The 22097-nt window shown below is 42.0% G+C and overlaps 1 protein-coding gene across 1 annotated transcript in view; it reads right to left on the bottom strand.

The window, feature by feature from the left end:
* Positions 1–11182, bottom strand: part of ctif (CBP80/20-dependent translation initiation factor) — a 35287-nt gene extending 24105 nt beyond the window's left edge. Inside the window, exons 1-5 of the mRNA XM_079289521.1 lie at positions 11129–11182; positions 3417–3653; positions 3017–3088; positions 1817–1939; positions 1272–1345 (exon numbers count right to left, since the gene is read on the bottom strand). Of these exons, the coding sequence (XP_079145647.1) occupies positions 1272–1345; positions 1817–1939; positions 3017–3088; positions 3417–3593 (446 nt within the window). The 5' untranslated portion in view covers positions 3594–3653; positions 11129–11182. The remainder of the gene's footprint in view (positions 1–1271; positions 1346–1816; positions 1940–3016; positions 3089–3416; positions 3654–11128) is intronic.
* Between the last annotated feature and the right edge of the window lie 10915 nt (positions 11183–22097).

Raw genomic sequence — 22097 nt, 5'->3', positions numbered from 1 at the left:
TGTGACAGCGGCTCAGCTACATAAGCAAACCGCTCCACAACTGTGGGATCACATTTTAGTTTAAAATATTAGTAACTCCTGTACGCGGCAGTACGTGACTGGTTTGGATTGTTGTTCGTAAGAGGAGCACTCACAAAAACACATGCAGAAATATTTAATGTGCATTAATCAAAAACCGTTTTGGCAGAAAGGTCGGTGTTGATGCACGGCAACTCGTACAAACCTCGGTACGAGAGACTGGGAGCTGGTGAGGCAGCTGCACTTGATAAAAGGCTCTGTGAATCACCGACTACGTGGTGCTACAGTAGACTTGTGTCACCACTAGGTGAGGCTGGCTGACAACATAAGAACATGAAGACAAACACTGCACAACTGTTTTCACTCAGAGAACTGAAGAGATATGCATCTGTGCTACTGTATATTATGGTATTTTGACAATAGGCGGTGTTATAATATGAATTTGTTGTTGCTAATAACAATTACATCCACTTTGCTGACATCTTTGTTCAAAGAGAGTCATTCTTTTTAACCATTCTGTGCATGAACATCGGGAGCAATTTGCGATCAAACCCTCCGATCTTCTGTTTTGAGACAAACTCACTTGCACGGCCGTCGCTTTCACACGGTGAGAACTTTTAACGAGATTTTGGCAGAGATGACTCATAACTAAAGTCATCAATGTCAGTTTTTAATCCAATATTCGTACAATGCAACGCTTCATCTCGGCCCTGCGTGGAGGGAGAGAGCTGCTTACATCATCCACTGCCCTCTCTTCACCCGTGTGCTCAGACGTGCCAACGTGGACTGATCTTAGGTAGATGTTACCATGGCAACCAGTTCTCCCCTCCAGTGAATTTGATTACCGTCTCGTTCGTTTTCTCTTTCTCCTGTAAGTTACAGGTCTGGCTCTTGTTTGACAAATCATTAGAGAAAGCTGAGAAGGCTTTTCACACAGACCTCACTTGAATAAGTCAAAAGAAGTAAGAAATATGATGTGAACATATATATATATTATTTCATTCACACGATTTATGTCAGCAGTGATCTGGGGCCTTGAAGAACAAAAGCTGGGACATACTGTCTTGGGATAACCAGGAGAGAAAACTTCCAAGACCTCAAATGAATAAACAGAGTTGTGGATAAGCCGCGCAAAGTCGGGTTGAGAGAATCAAAAGAATCCGTGAGACGACCGCGTGTCCGAATCAGTCTTGTGACCCTCAAGAAACTGTGGCTGGAGTCCAGACCCAGTGGGCTGCACAACATACACCTACCCGCGCGAGTCCATTGTGTTGGCAGCCCATATGTCTGTCCCCAGGATGTCCAAGGAGCCGTCTCTGTTCCCGTTCTACAGGACACACAAGGAAAATATGTTCAGTATGGCTACTTAACACCTCTTAGCAAACCATCACTTACAAATATAAACGGGTGCAATAAAAATAAGTACGAATTAAAGAGGCTCTAAAGTCAATGCACATCGTATTTTAATACTGCACGTTAAGAGTTAGTTTTAGTGGTAGTGTGGGTCATGCTCCAGAAACTGTTGGATCCTACACCCAAATATGCCTCAATAGCATTTACCATTAGACCCTCTTTGCCTGGTAAATGCTCTCGTATTACAAAAGCCACACGTCCAGTTTGTAACTAAAATTTGAGGTTAAACTGTTTCCACAGGCTTGAGTGGTTCTCCTTGAGACCAGTAAACTGATCTTCATGTGCCCCTAAACAGTGAAATATGTTGCAGATTTGATTTGTGATCTTTTTAGGGACACTGAGGGAATGTGGTGGCAGTAGAAGACAAACACAGGTGCATCTGTACCATGGCAGGGGCTGTGAACTGGTTGTTTCTGCCTCTGCTGCCGGAGCGTGAGCCGGACCCGGGTCTGGACCCTGAACTGGGCCTGGACCCGGTGCTGCCGTTGCTGCTGTGCTCCCATTCGTCCTGTGGAGTTGAGAGAGGGAATAAAAGAAAAAGGCTGTGTACCGGTACTCTGTTTCATCCAAAAACCTGTTTTGTTTTCTGTCATTTCTACAGCTTTTTAACTTTTTCTTTAAAAGCATATTGGGAGAGTAACAACAACCTGTGTTGTGTTCGTTTGCACAGAGAATAGTGCAGCACTGTGATTGCTGAGCTGTCGCCACATGTTTGTCTCTGTTTTTTGGCTCACTGCTCTTTGAACCTCTCACCCATGCCGCTTCACTTCCTAGTGAATCATACCAATGAATCTCTGGGGAGCAATAATACTCGAAAGCACTGTACAGAGCACACACACCGACCGATAATTCATTTAGGGTTATTTCAGTACCGGCTCTAGCCTCACACAGCATCCCATGTTAGTCATTAAGAGCATACTTTGTCTTCAGCAATCACAAGCGGGCGGTGGGGATTGCTTTCGGCTGGTGTTACAATCTCTTCTAATCACACGCTCGAGCAGTTGATAGAGAGGGAAAGGCTACACCGACATACAGAAGTGAGAGAGCAGAGCAAACCTACGCGTTTAATCAACGCGATGCTTCAGCGACCAGAGGGTCGAGAATGAGCACAGAAGAGGACGACGACAACAACAACATGGAAGTAGAATCGGGGCTGCAGTGGAAGCTCAACACACGTAAACACCGTTTACTCACCGAAAATACTCTGAAGTAGTGTTATGAATATTTTGCAGCCGTTTATGGGGTAAAACTAGGACTACTCTCATAGCTTCTTCAGACTAGCAGTAGTGTTAACTCGTGTTTAATGTTATATGGTTGTAATTTAAAAATGCAGGACTCGTAGCTAGCATCCCTGGACTAGCAACATGGGTTTCTCGTGTAAGAAGAATAAATCAGTCTTCAGAAGATGAACAAGACCTTTTCTGAAATGTGCTGCATCAAATATTATCTGTCAAACTAATTGAGTCCCCAATAGTCACGTTTGTTATTCCTCCGGTATTGTCCAAACACACCGATCTATGATGAAGACCTTATAGACCGTATTTGAGTCGAGATTATTTAGTTTGAGGAGGAAACACACACTTACCGGCTTGGTTGAGCCTCTCCCCCGTGAAGACGTCCAGCTGCCATCTTTCTTGTTGTTACAGTCATCTGTCCACTGGTGGGAAGAAATGGGAGGAGAAGTTGCCATCATTTGTGAAAAGGGGGGTTTGTTTACATGTAAACAAACCCCATAAACACACCATAAACAGTCAGAACTGTAAGTGTCTCTGGTATTTTTCCTCCAACTGCAGTATTTTGTGGAGGTACCTCCACCTTTGTCTACGTTTAAATACACATTACAACGATAGGGCAGCTGGTTGGATGCAGGTTGTACCCCGCCTATCTGTTCTGGAAGACACAAACCACTAAAAAGAATCACTGCTGCCTGCAGATACGGGACTTATGAGAGCATATGTCATCCATTAATGTAATAACGCTCTGACCTGCGGCACCTTGCCACCGTTGTCCATGTCCAAGTCGCCATCGGCCTTGTCTCCCAGAAGCCCCTGCACCTGGTACTCCAGCACATAGCTGTCAATGAAGCGCTCCAGCTCTTCTATCTCCTGTGAGCGCGTGCTCCCGGCCTCGGACGATGCAGACGCCACCGAAGAGTTCTCCATGACAAACCAGAGCTGAGACAGGTGGGAGGGGAGGAGGGGGGAGGGGAGGAGGAAAGTGACCTGTGAAGGGAGGAAGAGAAGGATACAGGGGGATGTTAGAGCACTCAAGGCTGGCTTGTGTTTACAATAAGAACACCAACAATATCAGTACAGTTGAAACAATGAGTAGATTAATCAATTTCTTGATTGAAAACCATTTTGATAATCGATGGCTTTAATCATTTATAGAGCAAAAATACCAAACATTCTCCATTTCCAGCTTCTGAAATGTGATGTCATACTTTCGTTTCTCATATTACAGTGAACTCTATGATTAGTAAAAGTCTATGGCTTTAGGACTGTTTGCTGAATAAACAAACTGACAATTTTCTGTCATTTCACAACCGAAATGAGAACAATCGTCAGTTGCAGCTTTAAGTATCGACAATAACAATGTGGCGTTTCTCTCACCTTGGTTCCCCTCAACGAACAAACATGACCTGACTGCTGACAACAAACATCCACATGCATGCACTGCTAAGTGTCCTGCAGCAGACTCAGGTTGTGTTTTCACACCACATCCATCTATTGAAAAACCTCAGATTAGTCTCTGCTCATTTCTCTGTCCAAGCTCCCTCTGGTGTCACCATTCACACACCTCCCCATGTCCATTTCACCCTCTTTGTTTTTCCACCTTGTCCCCGTTTGTTTTTCCACCTTGTCCCTGACCGTCTCTCTCTCTCCCGTCTGTGTTTTGTGTGTGATCACCTGATCTGTGGCCAACAGGGAAGCAGCTTCCTGCCTGGCTGTCTGTTGCTACTAAGCTCCTTTACATCATGGCTTGATCACCAGCCATGCAAAGAGGATTTATTGCCCTGGAGCACGCAGAATGGTATCTGCTGAGCCCTGGGGACTCGCTGGGGAGCCCTGTGCAACAAGTCAGCGCTACGAAGTTTAAACTCGTTGCTTTGGTCTTGTGCTGCAGGGCTTTGTAATACCAGGGTGGGGAGAAGTGCTATATCCTAAAGACTCCCTTTAGTTTACTCTTCTGCTTCATCACGTCTGATCTCACCAACTCCTGAACTACGTTGTATCTCATCAACAACACAACAAAGTAAATAGATCACACCAACTATTTCAACAGAACAAAAACACAACTTGATATTGTTTTTTGTGTACCATAAATGCTATAAATCATGTTTACAACTACTAAGTTAGTATTACAAAGAGGTAAAGTGCTCCATTGGCGGATCAGACCTCAGGGTCAACTTCAGGATAGCCCTCCTGTGGAGCAGGATACCGGAACCTGAACCGGTCTCTGGCTCAAGGACAGCGGTAAGGGAAGTGATTTCTTGTACATTTAGAACTATTGCTGTAATCTCTGCATACTATGTACCAGGGTCAACATGTCTTAATCTGGTTTACTGTAGCATAATCCATCCATCCATCCATCCACTATTACCGGGGCTTTGATTGGCCTTTGGTTGCGGGCTACAGAAGCATCAGCGCTCAGAGTCGGACCAGCTGCCTTGAAGACAATATTTGTTAAACAACCAGCACATGTGACGTATAAAACCTCACGGGTTACTGTACTGTATATGCACATATATGGGCTCACATATATACGTGTGCACACTTATATTTGCACTAATTTCATCTTCGTGTGAAAGTTTAGTTTCCCTTTTCTTCACTACTTATTCCGAGTATAAACTACAAGACACACAAATCTAAATTGTGTTTCAACGTTCATGGTGATTTGAGAGCATATGAAAACTTCAAATTGAACGACTGGCCCAGTTTTTGTGGCCTATTCCTGCGAGATCATGTGCCGTCCTCAAAACCAGACTATTTATGTCGCAAAACACCAACATCTGTCCTCCTCCGCTCAGAAACAGACCACTCGCACGACATTCTAGTTCGTCTAGCCCGATCATCAGACTGAAAGTTGCCCGTTCATTTCAACGGTACGGTAATATCTGAGGCTGCAGTTAGTGGCTGAGTTATATTTGGTAATTACTACACAGTTTAAATGAATGGAGGAGCATTCAATAATAGCAGACTGGATGTTGCAATGATGGGTTTGATGCATATTGGTGGCGGTTGCAGCTCAGTCAGATGTCCTGCTCTTGTCCTTGATATGTAGTATAGAATTACTGCCTGGGGGGAAACTGCTGCCAACAGCTGTATTGACCTGTCCATTAACGCAACACTCCTCTAGTTCTCAGTCTTTTCTGTCACATGGCCTGTATGCATTATAGTCAGCCCCAACAACATCATCATCACCACCAATCTCCAAAGTAAACACTGGTTCTTTGTCATAGACCTGAGTCAAAGTCCTTTCTGTCCTGCTGTGTTTCATAACACACCACTCCAAATCTGCTTTAGGTGGTGGTCACATTTGCTTTACTTTCTTCCACATTAACAACATAACATCAATGATCTTCAGACGTTTGCCTTCTGAACTTAGTGACATTATAAAGTAAATATGTTCATGTGAGAGTCCACAACGTGAAACAACGAACCTCGTCCCTGTAGGGTGCCAGAGAGAGGAGAGGAGTCATTGGGAGGAAAGCAAGGAACAGCTAGGGATGAGACGATATCGGAAACATTCATGTTGATCGTGGTGAATTTCCATTATCCAAATTCCCTGTTTTGCTCAACCATCAGTCAAATAGCCCAAAATATGTTGTGCAATATAATAGAAGACAAGGAACGCCATCAAATATTCTCAACTGAGAAGCTGGACTAAATTATCAAATAGTTCCCGGTTGATATTCCGGGGACCGACTATTTATTGAATTGTTGCAGCTCCAGAATGAGGGAGAACTGAAGCCTTAAACAAAATGTGGAGTGCAGACCGAGACAGCGAGTCGGTCAGACAGACGAAGGTTTAGCTGATGAAGCAGTTAGTTGCAGTCGGCATCACACAGAGAAGCCTTTCTCGTGGGTTAACCTGACGGTGGCTTGTAGCATTGGCCTGTCTGTAGCAACATGGGCCATGATGGTGTGAGACCCCCCCTCCTCTCTTTCTATCTTTGCCTGTCTGGCCTACTCTCCTACCCCTGCGAACTACATCCTTCCCATCCATGCCACAAACCCAGACTCCTCCCCTCTTTCCTGTCTCCACCCTTTCGCTCTCCCTCCCTCAATTCTACCAGCTGTTTCAACAAAACACAGCCTGCCACACATTTAGCTTCACCGTTGTGCTTGTAGCTGAAGAAATGGTCCATCAGCATGCAACACAAGTTTACTTCTACTCTTTCTAAAATATCTAATTTGATCTCCTCCATACTCATTAAACTGCATTGGTTTAGAATCTATAGAAACTGGCAGCGGAGTTTATTTTAGTCGCTGAACTATTCAGAGATGTGAGCGGTGATTTAGAGGGTCTGAGAAAATACAGAGAAGGTTATCAGCAGAGAAAGATAAAGACTGTAAAATGCAAAGCAGCATGTACGACAGTAAAAGGAAGACTGTGCCTGAAGCCCAGCACCGTCCGGGTTGACACTGAACTGGCCGGACAGACAGCATTACACTGGACAGCACACTGTTTCTTTATTTGACAGGCGGAGACAAATCCGTACTTCAGGACAGAGAATAGATTGATTACTTGCAAAAAGAAACTGTCATCATGACATATCGTGCAATATCCCTCCCTGCTCAGCTGATCCACACATTTAATACACAGTCCGATGCATGCATACAAACTGGGGCGACAAAACCTTTCAAATGATGCAAAAATCTTTATCTTTGTTTCAGAGGAACTAGACTCGGTGCGTGACACACGGTAGGTAGTTCAGGTGGTGAGTTCACACATTCCCAGGCCCGCTGAAGGAGTGTTGTTACACATCATCAACTGTTGGAGCGATGTACAGCAATGTCCAGTGTTTTTTTCTTGGACCAACTCATGATTGACTTTTTCGTTTGTGAGGAATAGGCTTCATTCTTTCTCTTTTAGTGTTGCTTCACTGAAACAAGCTCAACTCTAATGGGGACTATCTGTCATAAACATACTTCTGATTGAAGTACAACTTTGGACTAATAATTTCAAGTTTCATACTTGTACAAAGAAGTCAGCTCTGCATGAAACTGCAGCATAAAGCCAAACAACAACGAGGCTATGTTAAACCATTATGCCCTGGGCTCCAAAAGCACAATACCACTGCAGCAGACTCGGCACCCAAGGGCGGCACAGTACAACAGCACATGTACCATAGCTAAAGTAAACCAAGCTCTGAGCCACCAATGATTTGCAGCCTTTGATATAGTTACACAACAAGCAAACGCTAAGAACCATAATCCCCACAACCCAAACAGAGCAGATCATGAGACAAAGTCTCCCCAGTGGGAGTCCAAGTCAACGTTCTCACCACATGCAGTGCGAGAGCTGCTAATTCTCCTGATCTGGTCTACTACCGACTGGGTGGCTTATCAAACTAACACTTGGGTTTAAATATAATTTAGAGTAGTCTATTTAGAGAGGTTAAATGTAAGATGAGCTCTTTGTATAATGTATACTATGTAGGCATATTGATGCATGAAAGTCAGCTGTCAGAAAATAAAATGAATCTTTCCAAAGTTGTCTTTAAAATGTCCGACTGCAGACGCACAACTTAGCCATTCTTGCACCGCCTTAAGAGTACGCTACCCTGCATTTCACTGAACATATAGTATGAGCATCATGTGACAAATAGAACATTTGAATCTTGAATATTGTTCTGTATGGTGTCCTTTAGTATTTTGTAAACTATCATTGGAGAGAGTAGTGCCGCTATAAGGTTTGGGTGGCCTCTCTTCTTCTGGAGAATGAACTAAATATCTGTAATTTTCAGCAAGATGTCCCCATAAAACATGCAGCAACAGGTGCAACACTACAATTGAAGGAATATGTTTAGAGACAAATTGCAACCCACTTCAAAAAGAGTCTGTAGTAGTTCTGGCCTCCCATTCACTGTAGCAAGCTGCTGTGAGTAAATGTGTTTACTCATACAGTTTGAGCTGAATGACCTGAATCTAGAGCAACAGACCAGAAAGGGGGGGGGGGGGCAAGTGTATGTGTGTGTTGAGGGTGTGCAATTCAGCTCACAGGCTTCACAACACGTATGGAGTGCAGGAAACAAAAGCGCAAAGAGGGACAACAAAAGGTCCGTCGTCAACAGAGCTGCAGCAGCCATTATAGGTTGGGGGGTTGAACACGTGCGGTGATGACAAAACAAGTAACTCCGAGAACAAAAAGGTCGGCCATAGAAAGACTGTGACAATAGGTCTGTAGCAATTGCGAGAGAGCGACTCTGCGTTCCTGCGCTAAGCTAAAGGCCTACTGCTATCTCTGTATGTATTCCTCAACCATTACCTGCATGGTGTCGTCCTCCTCCCTGTCTGTTTTCCCCCCACTCACTCATCCATAAATTTCAGGCAGCGTAATGAGCAGCAGTTCCCACTGGGGCTAGATTTGTGCTACGCAGGCTGAGTCAGGGTGTTCCAGTTTACTGCAGGCATTTCACACACACTCCACAGTATGCAGCTTTGCGCGCTCCTCCTCTACATTCTTCAAAACACTGCACACGCACACACCTGGATGTGAATCACAAGACTACCCCCGCGTCTTAGCGGTAGCTTTAACGTTTCCAGACACCGTTCGGCCTCTCCGAGGGCAGAGTTCAACCGCCTCAATCACTCACCACATCAATGCAGCGGTCATATGTGCTGGGACGGCACATCACTGGGGTGATGACGCGGCACAGACTCTGCTTAGATGGTCGAAATGAAGCTGAATATCAGGCCAAGTTTAAACATCAGCAACACTCATACATTTCTATTCATCAGAGTCTTATTTCAGAGCCTCAGATCACAGATTAGATTAATGGGAGAGGAACCTTTGCGAAAATGATACAACATGATTAAGACCTATATATTGTGCAGCCGTGAGAGCATACAAGTCATTACAAAGTTACATATTATCTAGGTTTCTAGATCAAGTAGTTGATGGCTATTTAGCGGTGTCACCGGATGGCTACATGTTTAGTAGTTTCTTACCTACACTTCTAGGTACATACAGATCCTAAAATGTCCTGCAAGCGTAGGCACACATTCAAGCACTGGCGCTTTGTCCCCAAAGATTCTTCATATTGGGGATAACTTCGGCCAAATAGCTTATGTCTAAGCCGATGATAGGTCGATTACATTCTATCTACCAATATTCAATTCATTAAAAGATATTTGTAATTATCTACACATGGTTTGCCTGTACAATGTTTACAAAAGTTATTACATGACTTAATCAGTCTGGGTAGACTTAATGGCAGACACTAAGCGAAGTTAAACATCTCTTCACAATGAATGCAGACACTTGCAGAACCAGATTTACAAGTATTTCTTTAGCATATGCCTCTACAGCAGCGGGAATATTGGGTGAATTCACGAAGCCATTCTCCACTGAAAAAGCTGTACTTTTAAGATAATTCATTCAAATGTAGTCTTGTTTTTTTTTTTGCATAAAAATGTGACAGAGGGTCTCTGATGTGTGACTCGTGGTAGCACGCAAACATTAATTTAAAAAGTCACTCTGATCCAATCAGCATCTGAACAGCAGGAATCCCCAGAATGTTCTGAGCAAACCGAAGGAGACTGCAACTTAAAAAAAACAGCAGGCGGGACTCCTACAGACAACTCCTATAGTGACAAGATGACTCCAGCATTCATTCAGAGTTACATTAAATTAAGTTATGCAAATATGCAAAAAAAATACAACTGATTGTATTTGCTTCAACTTTCATAAGGCACTTCACATCCTACAGTATATGTATGGTCATAGTGCATCAGTGATTCGGTCTATCCTGCCCCAGACTAGCAGCAGCTGTGGTCCTCTCTTTGTTGTTGGACAGGCTGCTGAGCTGCAGCATGCTCGGCTGCTTTCCATGGCAAACTGATATCTATTGAAAGGATCCTCCTGTCATTCCTGTCCTGCACGTGTACCGTTACTGAAACCAAACTGATCATACCGAACCCATCATTACCATAGCTACTGTTTTTATTAGTTTCTTCTATTTTTGCACTCCTAACCACGCCCATGCTGTGTCTGTGGGATACTAGCACAGTGGGCATCCTTTAGCCTAGTGCTGCATCTTCCACAGGACGTTTTTTTTTTTTACAGGCAACGTTATCCAACACACTGCACCGCATTGTCCCTGTCAGAGTAACACAAAGACACACATCTGGAGGAGCCTCCACACCCTAAGCGCGTGTCTGCCCGCGTACCACCGGCAACAATGGTGACGCAAGCTTTGCGGCTAACCAGCCCCGGGGGCTAACGTTAGCTTACTTATTAAGTAGCTACAACAGTAAACAACAACAAGGCCACACGTTGCGATATTTTAACCATCTGTCAACTGTGGCGTATCAACAGGTCTGCCAGCTGAGGCCAGACCATAACCAGGCTACTCACTCGCAGCAAATCCAGCGCATCTTTTAAAACAGTTATCTGACCACCACGGTTGTTTGCACTCCAACCCGACAAGGTACCTTCAACCCCGGCTTAAAATTAGATAAATACTTACCCCCGAAGAGAGATTCTGACTCCTGGTGAACCCGGAATCACCTCCTGAGATCAAATCCGCCGTGTCATGGGTGTGTTTTCATCAAAAAGAAAAAGTGGGGGAGAGGATTAACGTTAGCTATCTAGCGGTAGCTATAACTCCGACGTCCTAAGGAAAAAGGGAATGCAGGAATGTGACGTTCGGTCCGGTTCGCTGACAACGGTGACACGTGCACGCAGGAGCGAGGCATTGTGGGAAAAGGAGTTCAGTTTTAATGCAAGCGTTGCTTGAGAAGATACCGGATTAATAACTGGTTGTCACACTACCCCCTCCCTACCTGCTGCAGACTGTTTTAATACAGTTCCAGATCATCAACCAAAATAGAATAAAATTAAATATGAGCACAGCACACTTTATCCACTTTTTATTTTTTTATTTTAGAAAAAACTATAAGCCTCACATGAATCTTTGTGATCTGAATCCATTATGGTAGTCCCAGTGGTGGAAAGAAACAAAGTAGGCTACATTTACTCTCGTCTTGTACTTAAGTATAATTCTGAGGTACATTACTTTATTTCCTGCTACTCTATACTTGTTGTACTACATTTCTGAGGCAAATATTCAAATTTTTACTCCACTACCTTTATTTGGTCATTTAAATTACTAGTTACATTGCAGATTATTAATACAAAATATAATCAACAAATAAATCATGATTATATATATTATATATATATATATATATATATGTATAAGATTAAGAAACAACGTCATTGATCCTCTGGGGGAAATTCAAGCAACCCAGCAGATGAAGTATATTACGATAAAATAAAATAATCCTTTATTATTCCCGCAGCAGGGACATTTACAGGATTACAGCAGCATTGTGCAAACAAGAGACATAATACAAAACAAGTATTCAAAATAACGAAATAAGTAGGTCAAATTATCCCCACCTTTACCTGCTTCAAAATTAAAGTTATGTGGCCTATACATTAATGTATCAACAATTATAATCCAATAATATAATATACATTACACTGAATGTGCTAATCTACATAATGAGTATACTTTGGACACTTAAAGTATATTTTGAGGCCAATACTTTTGTTCTTTTACGAAGTGAGACCTTGAATGCATGACTTTTACTTGTAACAGAGTATTTCTACTCTTTGTATTTGCTACTTTTACTTACAAGATCTGAGTACTTCTTCCACCACGAGGTGGAAATAACTCATGAGATCACACAAATACATGACCCTTTTTTTCATGTATTTCTATAAATTGTGAGGTTAGTGATTAACTGTAACATAATTGTCTAAAGCGTTGACTCAAACATCTAACTTTAATTAGAAATAAATTTCAAGAGTATCCAATAGAATGACAAACTTGACTTTGCAAACGTTTTTTGCAATTTTCATTTATTTGCCACTTCTTTGCAGTTTCGTGTAATATGCTTGAATCCAGTAGCACAATGTGTGTGAAAAGTTTCCTCTCTTCTCACTCTAAAGTGTAGATCCATTTAGTCAGAGGGCTATTTGTTGTTAATAGTTTGTGGAGCAAGCTGGCTAATACAATACAGTATGTAGATGACAGATGTGAGGTGTGAACACAGATTCAATGTAAATGTTTGCACTTTACACGTGCAGCTGATTTAAATTAAGTCAATGTAAACATCATTTTAGGATCATTTCACATTGATATTACATGTAATAGAATCGCATCATTCACAATTCTAAAATCTTGGCCTAACTCCTCTCACATAATAACACACGTTCAAGTCTTATCAAGGACTCCCAACAAATCATTTCAAGGTAATCATGACCCCTTGTGGATGTTGATAGAAGTGCAGTTGGAGGAATAGACTGCTCCACTGTCTTGGTTTCGAGTGTTTGTGTGTGCTTCTCTATATGTGTACATGTTGTGCAAATATTATAATAACACAGGGATTTATCAGGGTCTTTAGTCAATATGGTAGACAGCTGGAAGATGGAGCTCAGGCAGATTGACTGAAAGATAGACCTGTATAGAGACATGACGCACATAGAAAGGCACTCAATCCAGACAGATGAACTAAAAAGAGGCAGATACGTCTGAGAGTAAGGTAGACAGTTCCCTCCTGCTCCAGATGGCTGCAGAATATGTTCGCCGCAACAGTCAGAGGCTGATTAACTATCATAGCGTGATGGAGACTCCAGCAGGTTGCTACACCTTCTTCTTCTTCTTCTTCTTCTTCTTCTTCTTCTTCTTCTTCTTCTTCTTCTTCTTCTTCTTCTTCTTCTTCTTCTTCTTCTTCTTCTTCTTCTTCTTCTTCTTCTTCTTCTTCTTCTTCTTCTTCTTCTTCTTCGTTTCTCTTTCCTCCTCTCTCCCTCGCCCAGTTCTATATCTATCCTTAGTCATCCCATAATTACTTTGTTGTCCTCTCCACATCACCCGCCGCACTGCAAGCCATTCATCCCCCCATTTCCCTCCCATAGCGCTGTGCGTTTTTCTCTGTGCAGATGCTCCATTTCTATCATCTCCTCTGATACAAGCTCACCTAGAGCTCTTTTTCTTTTTCTTTAATGTGAGATCTGCCATCACTGTTTGTGAGCTGAGCAAAGAACACACCAAAAACAATTCTCCAACTCTGTCTTATGAATCTGATATCTGTTTTAACTTAATGCCTCTATTGAACTGCAGATTTGGGACAGGATTCAAATCTTTTCTAAGTGTTCATTTAGAAATGTGTGTGTGTGAGTCAGGTCATAGGCTACGTATCTTAAAGTATAATGATCTCAGTCAAATATATTTGTATGCAGTGCCAACAGTTTATGAATATGTAGGACGATACAAATAAAAGTCATATTGCCAGTTTTCTTTTTGTTAAAGAGAACTTTTGCTCTTTAAATTCATTGTTAATGTTTGGTTTGACGGCACTACAGTAAACTATGTGGAGCAAAAGAAAGAGAAAGGGGAAGAGAAGCAAAGCCTGAAATTGCCGTTGCTCCTCAGGTCGCCCGGCACAAAGCTGAATCCTCACCAGAGGGATGGTACCAAGGCACAAATTAGCAGTGGAGAGGGCGCATGATGATATGTCCGTGTGCTTGTGGCCAGGGCAGCTCCGTCTGTGTGCGTTATAAAAGGCAAAACCATAAACATGGAATTAGACAGTGCAGTACCCGCAGCTCTTAAGGTCACAGACTCTCCCCTCCTGTGGCTTGTGAGAGCAACGGTGTGATACAAACAACACTGGCCATCAAACTGTTAATACTGTACCAGGGTTTAATAACAGGGCAGCTGAATATTTGTGCCAGTATGTGAAGTTCATTAGGCCAGCGGCCCCGATGCACCTGTCCCCTGCGGGTCTGCTCTTCCAGGTCGAATGGGTGCACGAGATAGGTGTGGGAGAAAGATATGAACTAGCAACCGAACTAGATAGAGAGAAACTAAGTGGGTGGAAGTGACTGAACATCTCTTTGTGTAAAACACATACAGGCACACACACACACACACACGTTAACGCTCAGAAAAATAAACACACTGAGATTGGCCAGGGTTCAATGTGTTGAGTAACAAAAACATGATTTCTAACCAGCAGGTGGGGGCAGTAGACAGATCATAGGACTGTTGTACACTGAGCTGTGCCATTATAATGTGCTGTAAGATCTACTGTAACTATAGGAGGTGGGAAGAAAATCACAAAAACACTTAACTCATGCGATCTACTGCAACACAATATCCCAGTTTATAACACATTTTGTTGAGACTGTCAGACACTTATTCAATTCTGCAGTGAAAATAATAAAACGTGAACATCAATGTCTATTCATTTTTTTAATCTTTGAATTTAAGGATAGTTACCGTATTTGTAATGAATCCTCACTCAGCTGTTACAAACTGTACATCGTCTGAAAGCAAAAAGCCCCAAAAGCCCCATCTGTATTTTTCACAGAGACAGTTTTGCAACAGAACAGGTGGCATCAGTAAGTGTCTTGTTTTGTCCGACCAACAGTCAGAAACCCGATGATGTACATTAACTGTAAATGTTTATCAAGAAAAGCTGTACATTCTCAAATTTGTGAACCTGCAACCATTGGCATTTGTGCTGAAATAAAGATTAAAATGATCAGATTAATGTTCTTTTGATCGACTGATCGAAGCGTCAACTAATTGTTGCAGCACTATATAAATGTAATCAAAAATATCTGATTGTTTTTGTTATTTTTCTTGGTTTATGCAGAAAAAAGGAGGGTGCATAAAAACAGGGTTTATTGAAGCTGTGATATAATTATTTTCTCATAATTAAGAGGAAGAAAAAAAAACCCAGATCAAAGTTATCTATACTTTGTCCTTCAGCCCCCCCCCCCCCCCCCCCCCCCCCCTCTGTCCTCCCCTCGGCAGGCTGACACTCCCCCTGCTGTTGAACTGCAGTAGAGCGCGGACCGTCTGAGGAGCGCGTTGACAGCTCCGGGCCGTGTTGTGTGCCCGCCTGACTGTATGCTGAGCACCCGTTGAGTAGGTGGGTCTGCTGGAAGGGAGTGGGAGAGGTGGGAAAAGGGCAGATGGAACACAGAAGGAAGTTCACCAGCAACACATAGAGTGTCAGAGGGAGAGGGACAGAGAGGGAGAGGGACAGAGAGGGAGGGGCTCAGAGAGACGGGACAGAGACGGTGATAGGTAGAGGAGCCTAAACTGAGAGAATGAGGGGGCAGATATGCAGAGAGAAAAGATGGCGGGTGGTGAAAGGACGAGGGAGAGGATGGAGAGGTGAGAGATGTGTCAGGTACCAGAGGGAGAGGTGATGAGCAGCAGGGGTAGGAGGGAGGGTGACAGGTGGAGGATGGAGGATGGAGGGTGGAGGAGTTGGAGTTTTCGGGAGGGTGATAATGATATCAGGTGCAGGAGGGAGAGACAGTTGTGTGACCTTCAACAATAGTTGGATGAGAGAAGAAATAATCTCTCACGGAAAGACCTTGTCTTATGTCAAAATATAATAATTCAGTACAGTATTCTCAAAAAGTTAAAAGAGAAGTAAAGTTGACTTTGGAGTCAACTGTTTTTTTATTCTAAATATCCCACCTAAGGACATACTCAATTATGTCATTTTGATTTCATCATTTAATTATGATTTAGTGATTTGTTTTATTTTCCTTTGACCGCAAAAACAATATCACAGATTAAAGTCATTTAATTTGTCATTAGAAGTCATAACAAACATAATTATATCACGTCAAGCCCAAAGTCATTTTTTGCATGATAAATTATGAAGCAAATATGTTACTTACTGAAACTTATTGAAAAACTGTATATAAATTGCAGTGCAGGTCACATGTACATTTTCAGGATCCCCTCCAAACTAGGAATAATTAAGTGTGTTTGATCAATTAAAATTCTTAAAATCACATCAACTCCTTCTCCTTCATTGAAAAATAAGGAATCTTTAAATATTATTAATATTTTCATCTAAAAAATTGTAACTTCTGTGTACAAGATGTCTCCTACTTCCAGAGTGGAGGGAGACACAAAGTCGTCCCCAAAAACATTCCAGATCTGTGTTCTCATGTAACCACTCTTCAAAAACAGACACAGCCCAACACGATGTCATGTGTTTGTTTAAATTCTACTTTTTTGGTCTGAACATTCGTGACAGACGTCGATGACATGTTTCCTGTTCATTTACGTCAGCCTTCGGGGACTTTTCATCATACCGTCTCCCCCGTGTCAATGCGCTTGGCAGTGTAATCGAGTCTATTCTTTCTCATTTATGAGCTATAGTGGCGTTATTGCTGTCTGGACATGAGTAAGTGCTGGAGTAATTTCACCCATTTGGAGACGAAAGGAAAGTTGAAAAACAATGTGAGGAATTGCATTTACAGCCCTGTGTGACAATACTCCAATTAAAATGCGTATTTGACCTCCTTCGGGTTCATCATTTTGCTTAAAGCTAAATCTTAAGTTTAAGTTTGTGCACCTTTCCAATGTCAAGCCGATTGAAACAGCTCTCACACTCTGTGTGCTCTTGTTGTCTGAGTTGTCTGCTCCCTGTTTACTGATATGAAAGAGGTCTGGTATGCTGTCTTCAGTGATACAATGTAGCTTTTAACAACAGCCAGTATAACTTGCTTTCCCATGCATGTTACTTTGTATGATAAGGCTACGTGGTTTCACATTCACTCCTTTCCTTGTGTGTGTGTGTGTGTGTGTATATATGTGTGTGTTGAGCAGGTGGACTCCAACTAGGGGTGTTAAAACAGAAATCTCAGCCCACTAACTGACCTTGTCTGAACTGTACAGTGCACAGACTGATAGCATGAGGTGCCTCCAGGTCAGAGTCGGGTGTTAAAGTTATCCAACATAACATCTGTGTGTGTGTGTGTGTGTGTGTGTGTGTGTGTGTGTTTGTGTCTTGTCTGGGAGGGGGGAAATGAAAAGGAGTGTGTCTGGTTATATTGCGTTCATGCCCAGCCAAACTACATCCCACACACGACTGAGAGACTGTGGGCTCCTCTGGACCTCTTTTTAATTAAAAGTCCTCACTTTCTTCTCTCTGTGTGTGTGTGTGTGTGTGTGTGTGTGTGTGTGTGTGTTTGTGTGTGTGTCATGGCTACAATCACTGTAATGCATTCAGTTCTCTCAGATGCTGAAAAATGTATTTTAATTTATTTTCTCTATATAGGCATGTGCTTGTTATTTGTATTGCAGCTATTAATGAAGTCAAATCTTTTCATTTTTAATAAACACATAAATAGATAAAAGGCCGAAAATTATAGTAACGTTGCTGTTATCCTAGAACTAAACACAAAGTTGAAATGCAATATGATTACATTGTATTAAAATGAAATGTGCGTTAATAGATATTTGTCAACATATACATTCTTTCTTTTTTCCTTGTGGATTCTCTCAGCAAACGCTCAGGAGAGCTCTAAGGCTGAGAGTTGCTATGGTATTCACTTCACATATCTATTTAGTTCATGAAAGAGTTATTTTTAAAACAGTCCCTGCGTCAATGTAAGAACGACAAGCTTGTATGTCTCTCTAAAGGCAATTAACTTGAAGAGTTTCATATTGAGTTCAGTTTTTCTTCTACTTTTAGTTTGCACAGATTTCTGTTTCAGTGGTGCAATAAAATAAACCAAAATCCTTCAAATAAAAGCCGGCACTGTATGCTGGGTTAATTAAAACCAAGTTCTCAACCCCTATAGGTAGTATGTGTAGCCGTGTTAAACTCGGACATAGTTTCTGTCCATGTACCGCAAATTGCGTTCACTTTGTTGGCTAACAAGCGTTAACTGGCTAAATCTGGGAGCAGATATCAAGCTTGCTTAGATTATGACATAAAAGTGATATTAAATAAATTATGACATTCGGGAAAATGCCATAATGAAATAAAAGCAGACTTTTGAAAAAGCAAATTTTCAAATCAAAATGAACTTCTACAAAACTTGGTAAACGTTGTGTGTATAAAATGAGATACGTTTTAATAATTCCACAAAATATTGCTGAATTTAGTCGAAGTATTTTTCACAATCTAATTTATGTCTTATACTTGCTTATTTGTTTGTTTAATATTTACACTTCGGGTTCCATATAAGAGACATGGCTGCTATCATTAGACTCTGGACAAAGAGTGAACTAAGTATTGAAGCACCTGTGGGGCGTCACCCAAAATCCAGACCCCTAATGACAGCCCTGCCAGACAGAAAACAGTGTGCAAGAAGTGTGTGTGTGTGTGTGTGTGTGTGTGTGTATGTGTGTGTCTGCGGTTGGCCCGTGGTCATCATGGTGAGAGGAGGTTGGGGGCTGCACTGTAGCTGTGGCTAAAGACACGATCAAGAGCACGACGTTTCTGTGTGCTAATACGTGTGTGTGTGTGTGTGTGTGTGTGTGTGTGTGTAGCCGTGGCTTCAGTGAGCCACCCCCATACAGAAAGGCTTGGTGCTTTATGGGTCATGTGTGCTGCAAGGACGGGGTGTGGGTTTCTTTGCCTCATGAACAAATGGTACAAAAAGACACAAGATATGCATCCAAGTTTCACATGTATGCTCTGTAAAGGAAGAGGAAACACATACGTGCGTGTTTTTGTCCATTTTTCAAGAACGTGCTGAGTGTTGATGTGGTTGATGAAGTGTTGAGCTGAACACACACCGACACGACGTGAAAGCAAGCTGATTGGTGTGTATTGCCAATAATCGTTGGTTCCAATCATGTGGACAGTCTCTGTGTGTGTGTGTGTGTGTGTGTGCGTGTGTGTGTGTGTGTGTGTGACTCATGCTGGAACATGCTTGTGTTTCAGAATTCTTAGTTTTGTAGTCAGTCACGTTCTGTGTTTTGGCAGAAGTGGCAGTTTCATCATCATCACGAATATGCACACTTACACAAACATACCAACACTCATCGGGTTTAAATCAGGCCACATGTATACCTCTGTACAGAGCATTTTAAAAAAATACATTCAACACACTGAGTAAAGAGATTTCATTGAAAATAATTTCTTGTTAAAACTGTTCACAGGGAAGCATGCAAATCATCCAGAGTATAGGAATTTATTTCTGGAGAGACAAGATGCTGTTTAATTGTATTAACCAATAATAGATTATCGGACAATATAACACTTATGGGGTTTAATATTTTGCATACTAGTTACTTTTACTTTCATACATTGTGCTGATGATACTTGTGTACTTTTATTGGTATGACTGTGATTGCAGGACTGGTATTGTGGATTTGCTTCTTCTACATAAGTTAAGGATCTTCCACCGGTGGACACGGATAACTCTGAACCTGAACAAATAAAAGCAAAACTATCTGCATGCTGGACAATATGTTATTTTTGGCCATTTTTTATTTTGATTCCACTCCCCCCCCCCCCCCCCAAAAAAAGGAAAAAAAAGATCCTGAAACAAATTACACTTGTAGGCCGGGCCGTCTCGTAAACTTTGAGACATGTTTTTAGGTTGTGAGCTTTGTGGAGACTGTTTTTAATTGCAGCTAGCCATGTGGCTGCAGGCAGAGCGGCCGCTGCGGTGGAAAGGCAGCAGTGAAGAGTCTCTTTTTCATGACCTGTTTGGGTGAGGAACTCGGCTGACACACAACCAACGTACAAATACACTCATGCAGAGACACGCCCATACTGCATGTGCACATGCACACACGCATACACACAGCGTGACGCACACATGGGTGCACCACCTCATACTGACAAAACCTTTGCACACAAAAACATACAGCAAATTCAATGTATGCATAGATGCATAGAGATACGCATGCATGCACGAAGACCATCTCTCTCACACACACACACACACACACACACACACACACACACACACACACACACACACACACACACACACACACACACACACACACAGTATTTATTCTGAGAGTGCATCCTTCCCTGATGACCGGTTAGGGCGAGGAGTGCTGCCGGCAAAGCACACCAATCCAAGTCATTCTACCAGTCCACTACTGTATAATTAGCCTAACACACACACACACACACACACACACACACACACACACACACACACACACACACACACACACACACACACACACAACACTCACAGTCACAAGCCCTTATTGCACACTCACGTGTACACACATGGATAAAACATGTAACACAAGTGTAGAAAAATAAACAAAAGAACAGAACAGAAATCCTTGTTGTGCATGTGTTGTTTTTTTTCTCTGCTCTAATTTTGTATACAGGGTTTAAACATTGTTGGTGTATGTGTACGTGTGCATTTAAATAAGACCTCAACTATTTCAGTGTTTTACATTTTTAGCCCTTTATTTTTTCAATAAGAGAAAAAATTATGTTTTTCTATCTTTGTCTATGCTGCAAAAACAAGTCAATAACATGGAATTTCACATACATAATATTACCTTTCAATAAAAAAAAATATTGTATTTTAAGCTGATAAATATACATTTACGGAAATAAAATTGCTGATTTTATAGCCCTAAAAAAATCTTATTTTGAAAACCATCAAATTTTATGTGGTTTGAGTTCAAAATGAAATGAACAAATAAATATCAAACAAGCTGATTTTAATTGGATTCACAGAGATAAATTGTGTGAAAAGTTGATCATCAATCCCAATGTGCTGAAAGTCTTTTTAAAATCTGCATTATTTTTCTCTGCTGACTTATTTCTATTTGCGAGTGTCACATGCATCTGCATCCTTTCCCAGCATGCACTGGGTGGATAGCAGGGTTAACAGAATGATACACAGACAGACATTCACACTTATTAATTACAGTAACCAGCTCACTTAAACTCCACACAGGAAGGACCTTTATGAACGTCTTCTTTATAATTGTAAAGCTTTATTAATCACATAAAAATGAGTTTTCACTGTGCATGCTGTCCAATATCTTCCATATCTATGATCTCGTTGCCAAACAGCCACTCCACTATAGCGGCTTCCCCTTCTACTCGTGTAATGTTGCCCTTGTCCTCGTCTCAGTCTGCCTGCCTGCAGTCCGATTTGTCACTCTCAAACCTGCAATTGTATTCAAGGCCAAATATAGGGGTGGGAATGCTAGGGTGGGCTGTCTATGTGTCACACAACAAAGCTTTGCACAAGGGTGTAGCCCTCTCCCTTACATCCTCCCACCTAACCGCCCGGCATGGCCAAGTTGTTTGCATGGAAACGCGTCTGTGTGTGTGTGTGACTGTGTGTGTGCGCAGTGAGGTCCAAGCTCTTCCCACCCTCCTCTCCTCTGGTGAGGCAGAGAGATTACTCCCTCCTCCCTCTCCTCTTGCTGCTTTAGTTGGAGTGTTTCTCAGAGATTCGTGTCCTGTCACTCCTTGTCTACAACACTGACCTTGATCGTCTCTGTTTTTATCTTTCTCCTTCCTCAATTTCAATTTCACTTCCATTTGATATCCGTGCCAACTCACTGACTTAAAAAAAAACGAATTTATAGACAATCTTTTAGGATTACATTCAACTTTTACTTTTTTTTTTAAACGTTTTTGCTCCTGAGCAATCGAAATAAA

The sequence above is a fragment of the Melanostigma gelatinosum genome, assembly GCF_949748355.1.
Source record: "Melanostigma gelatinosum genome assembly, chromosome: 18".
Lineage (NCBI taxonomy): Eukaryota > Metazoa > Chordata > Actinopteri > Perciformes > Zoarcidae > Melanostigma > Melanostigma gelatinosum.
This window is presented reverse-complemented; position numbering and strand designations above follow the sequence as displayed.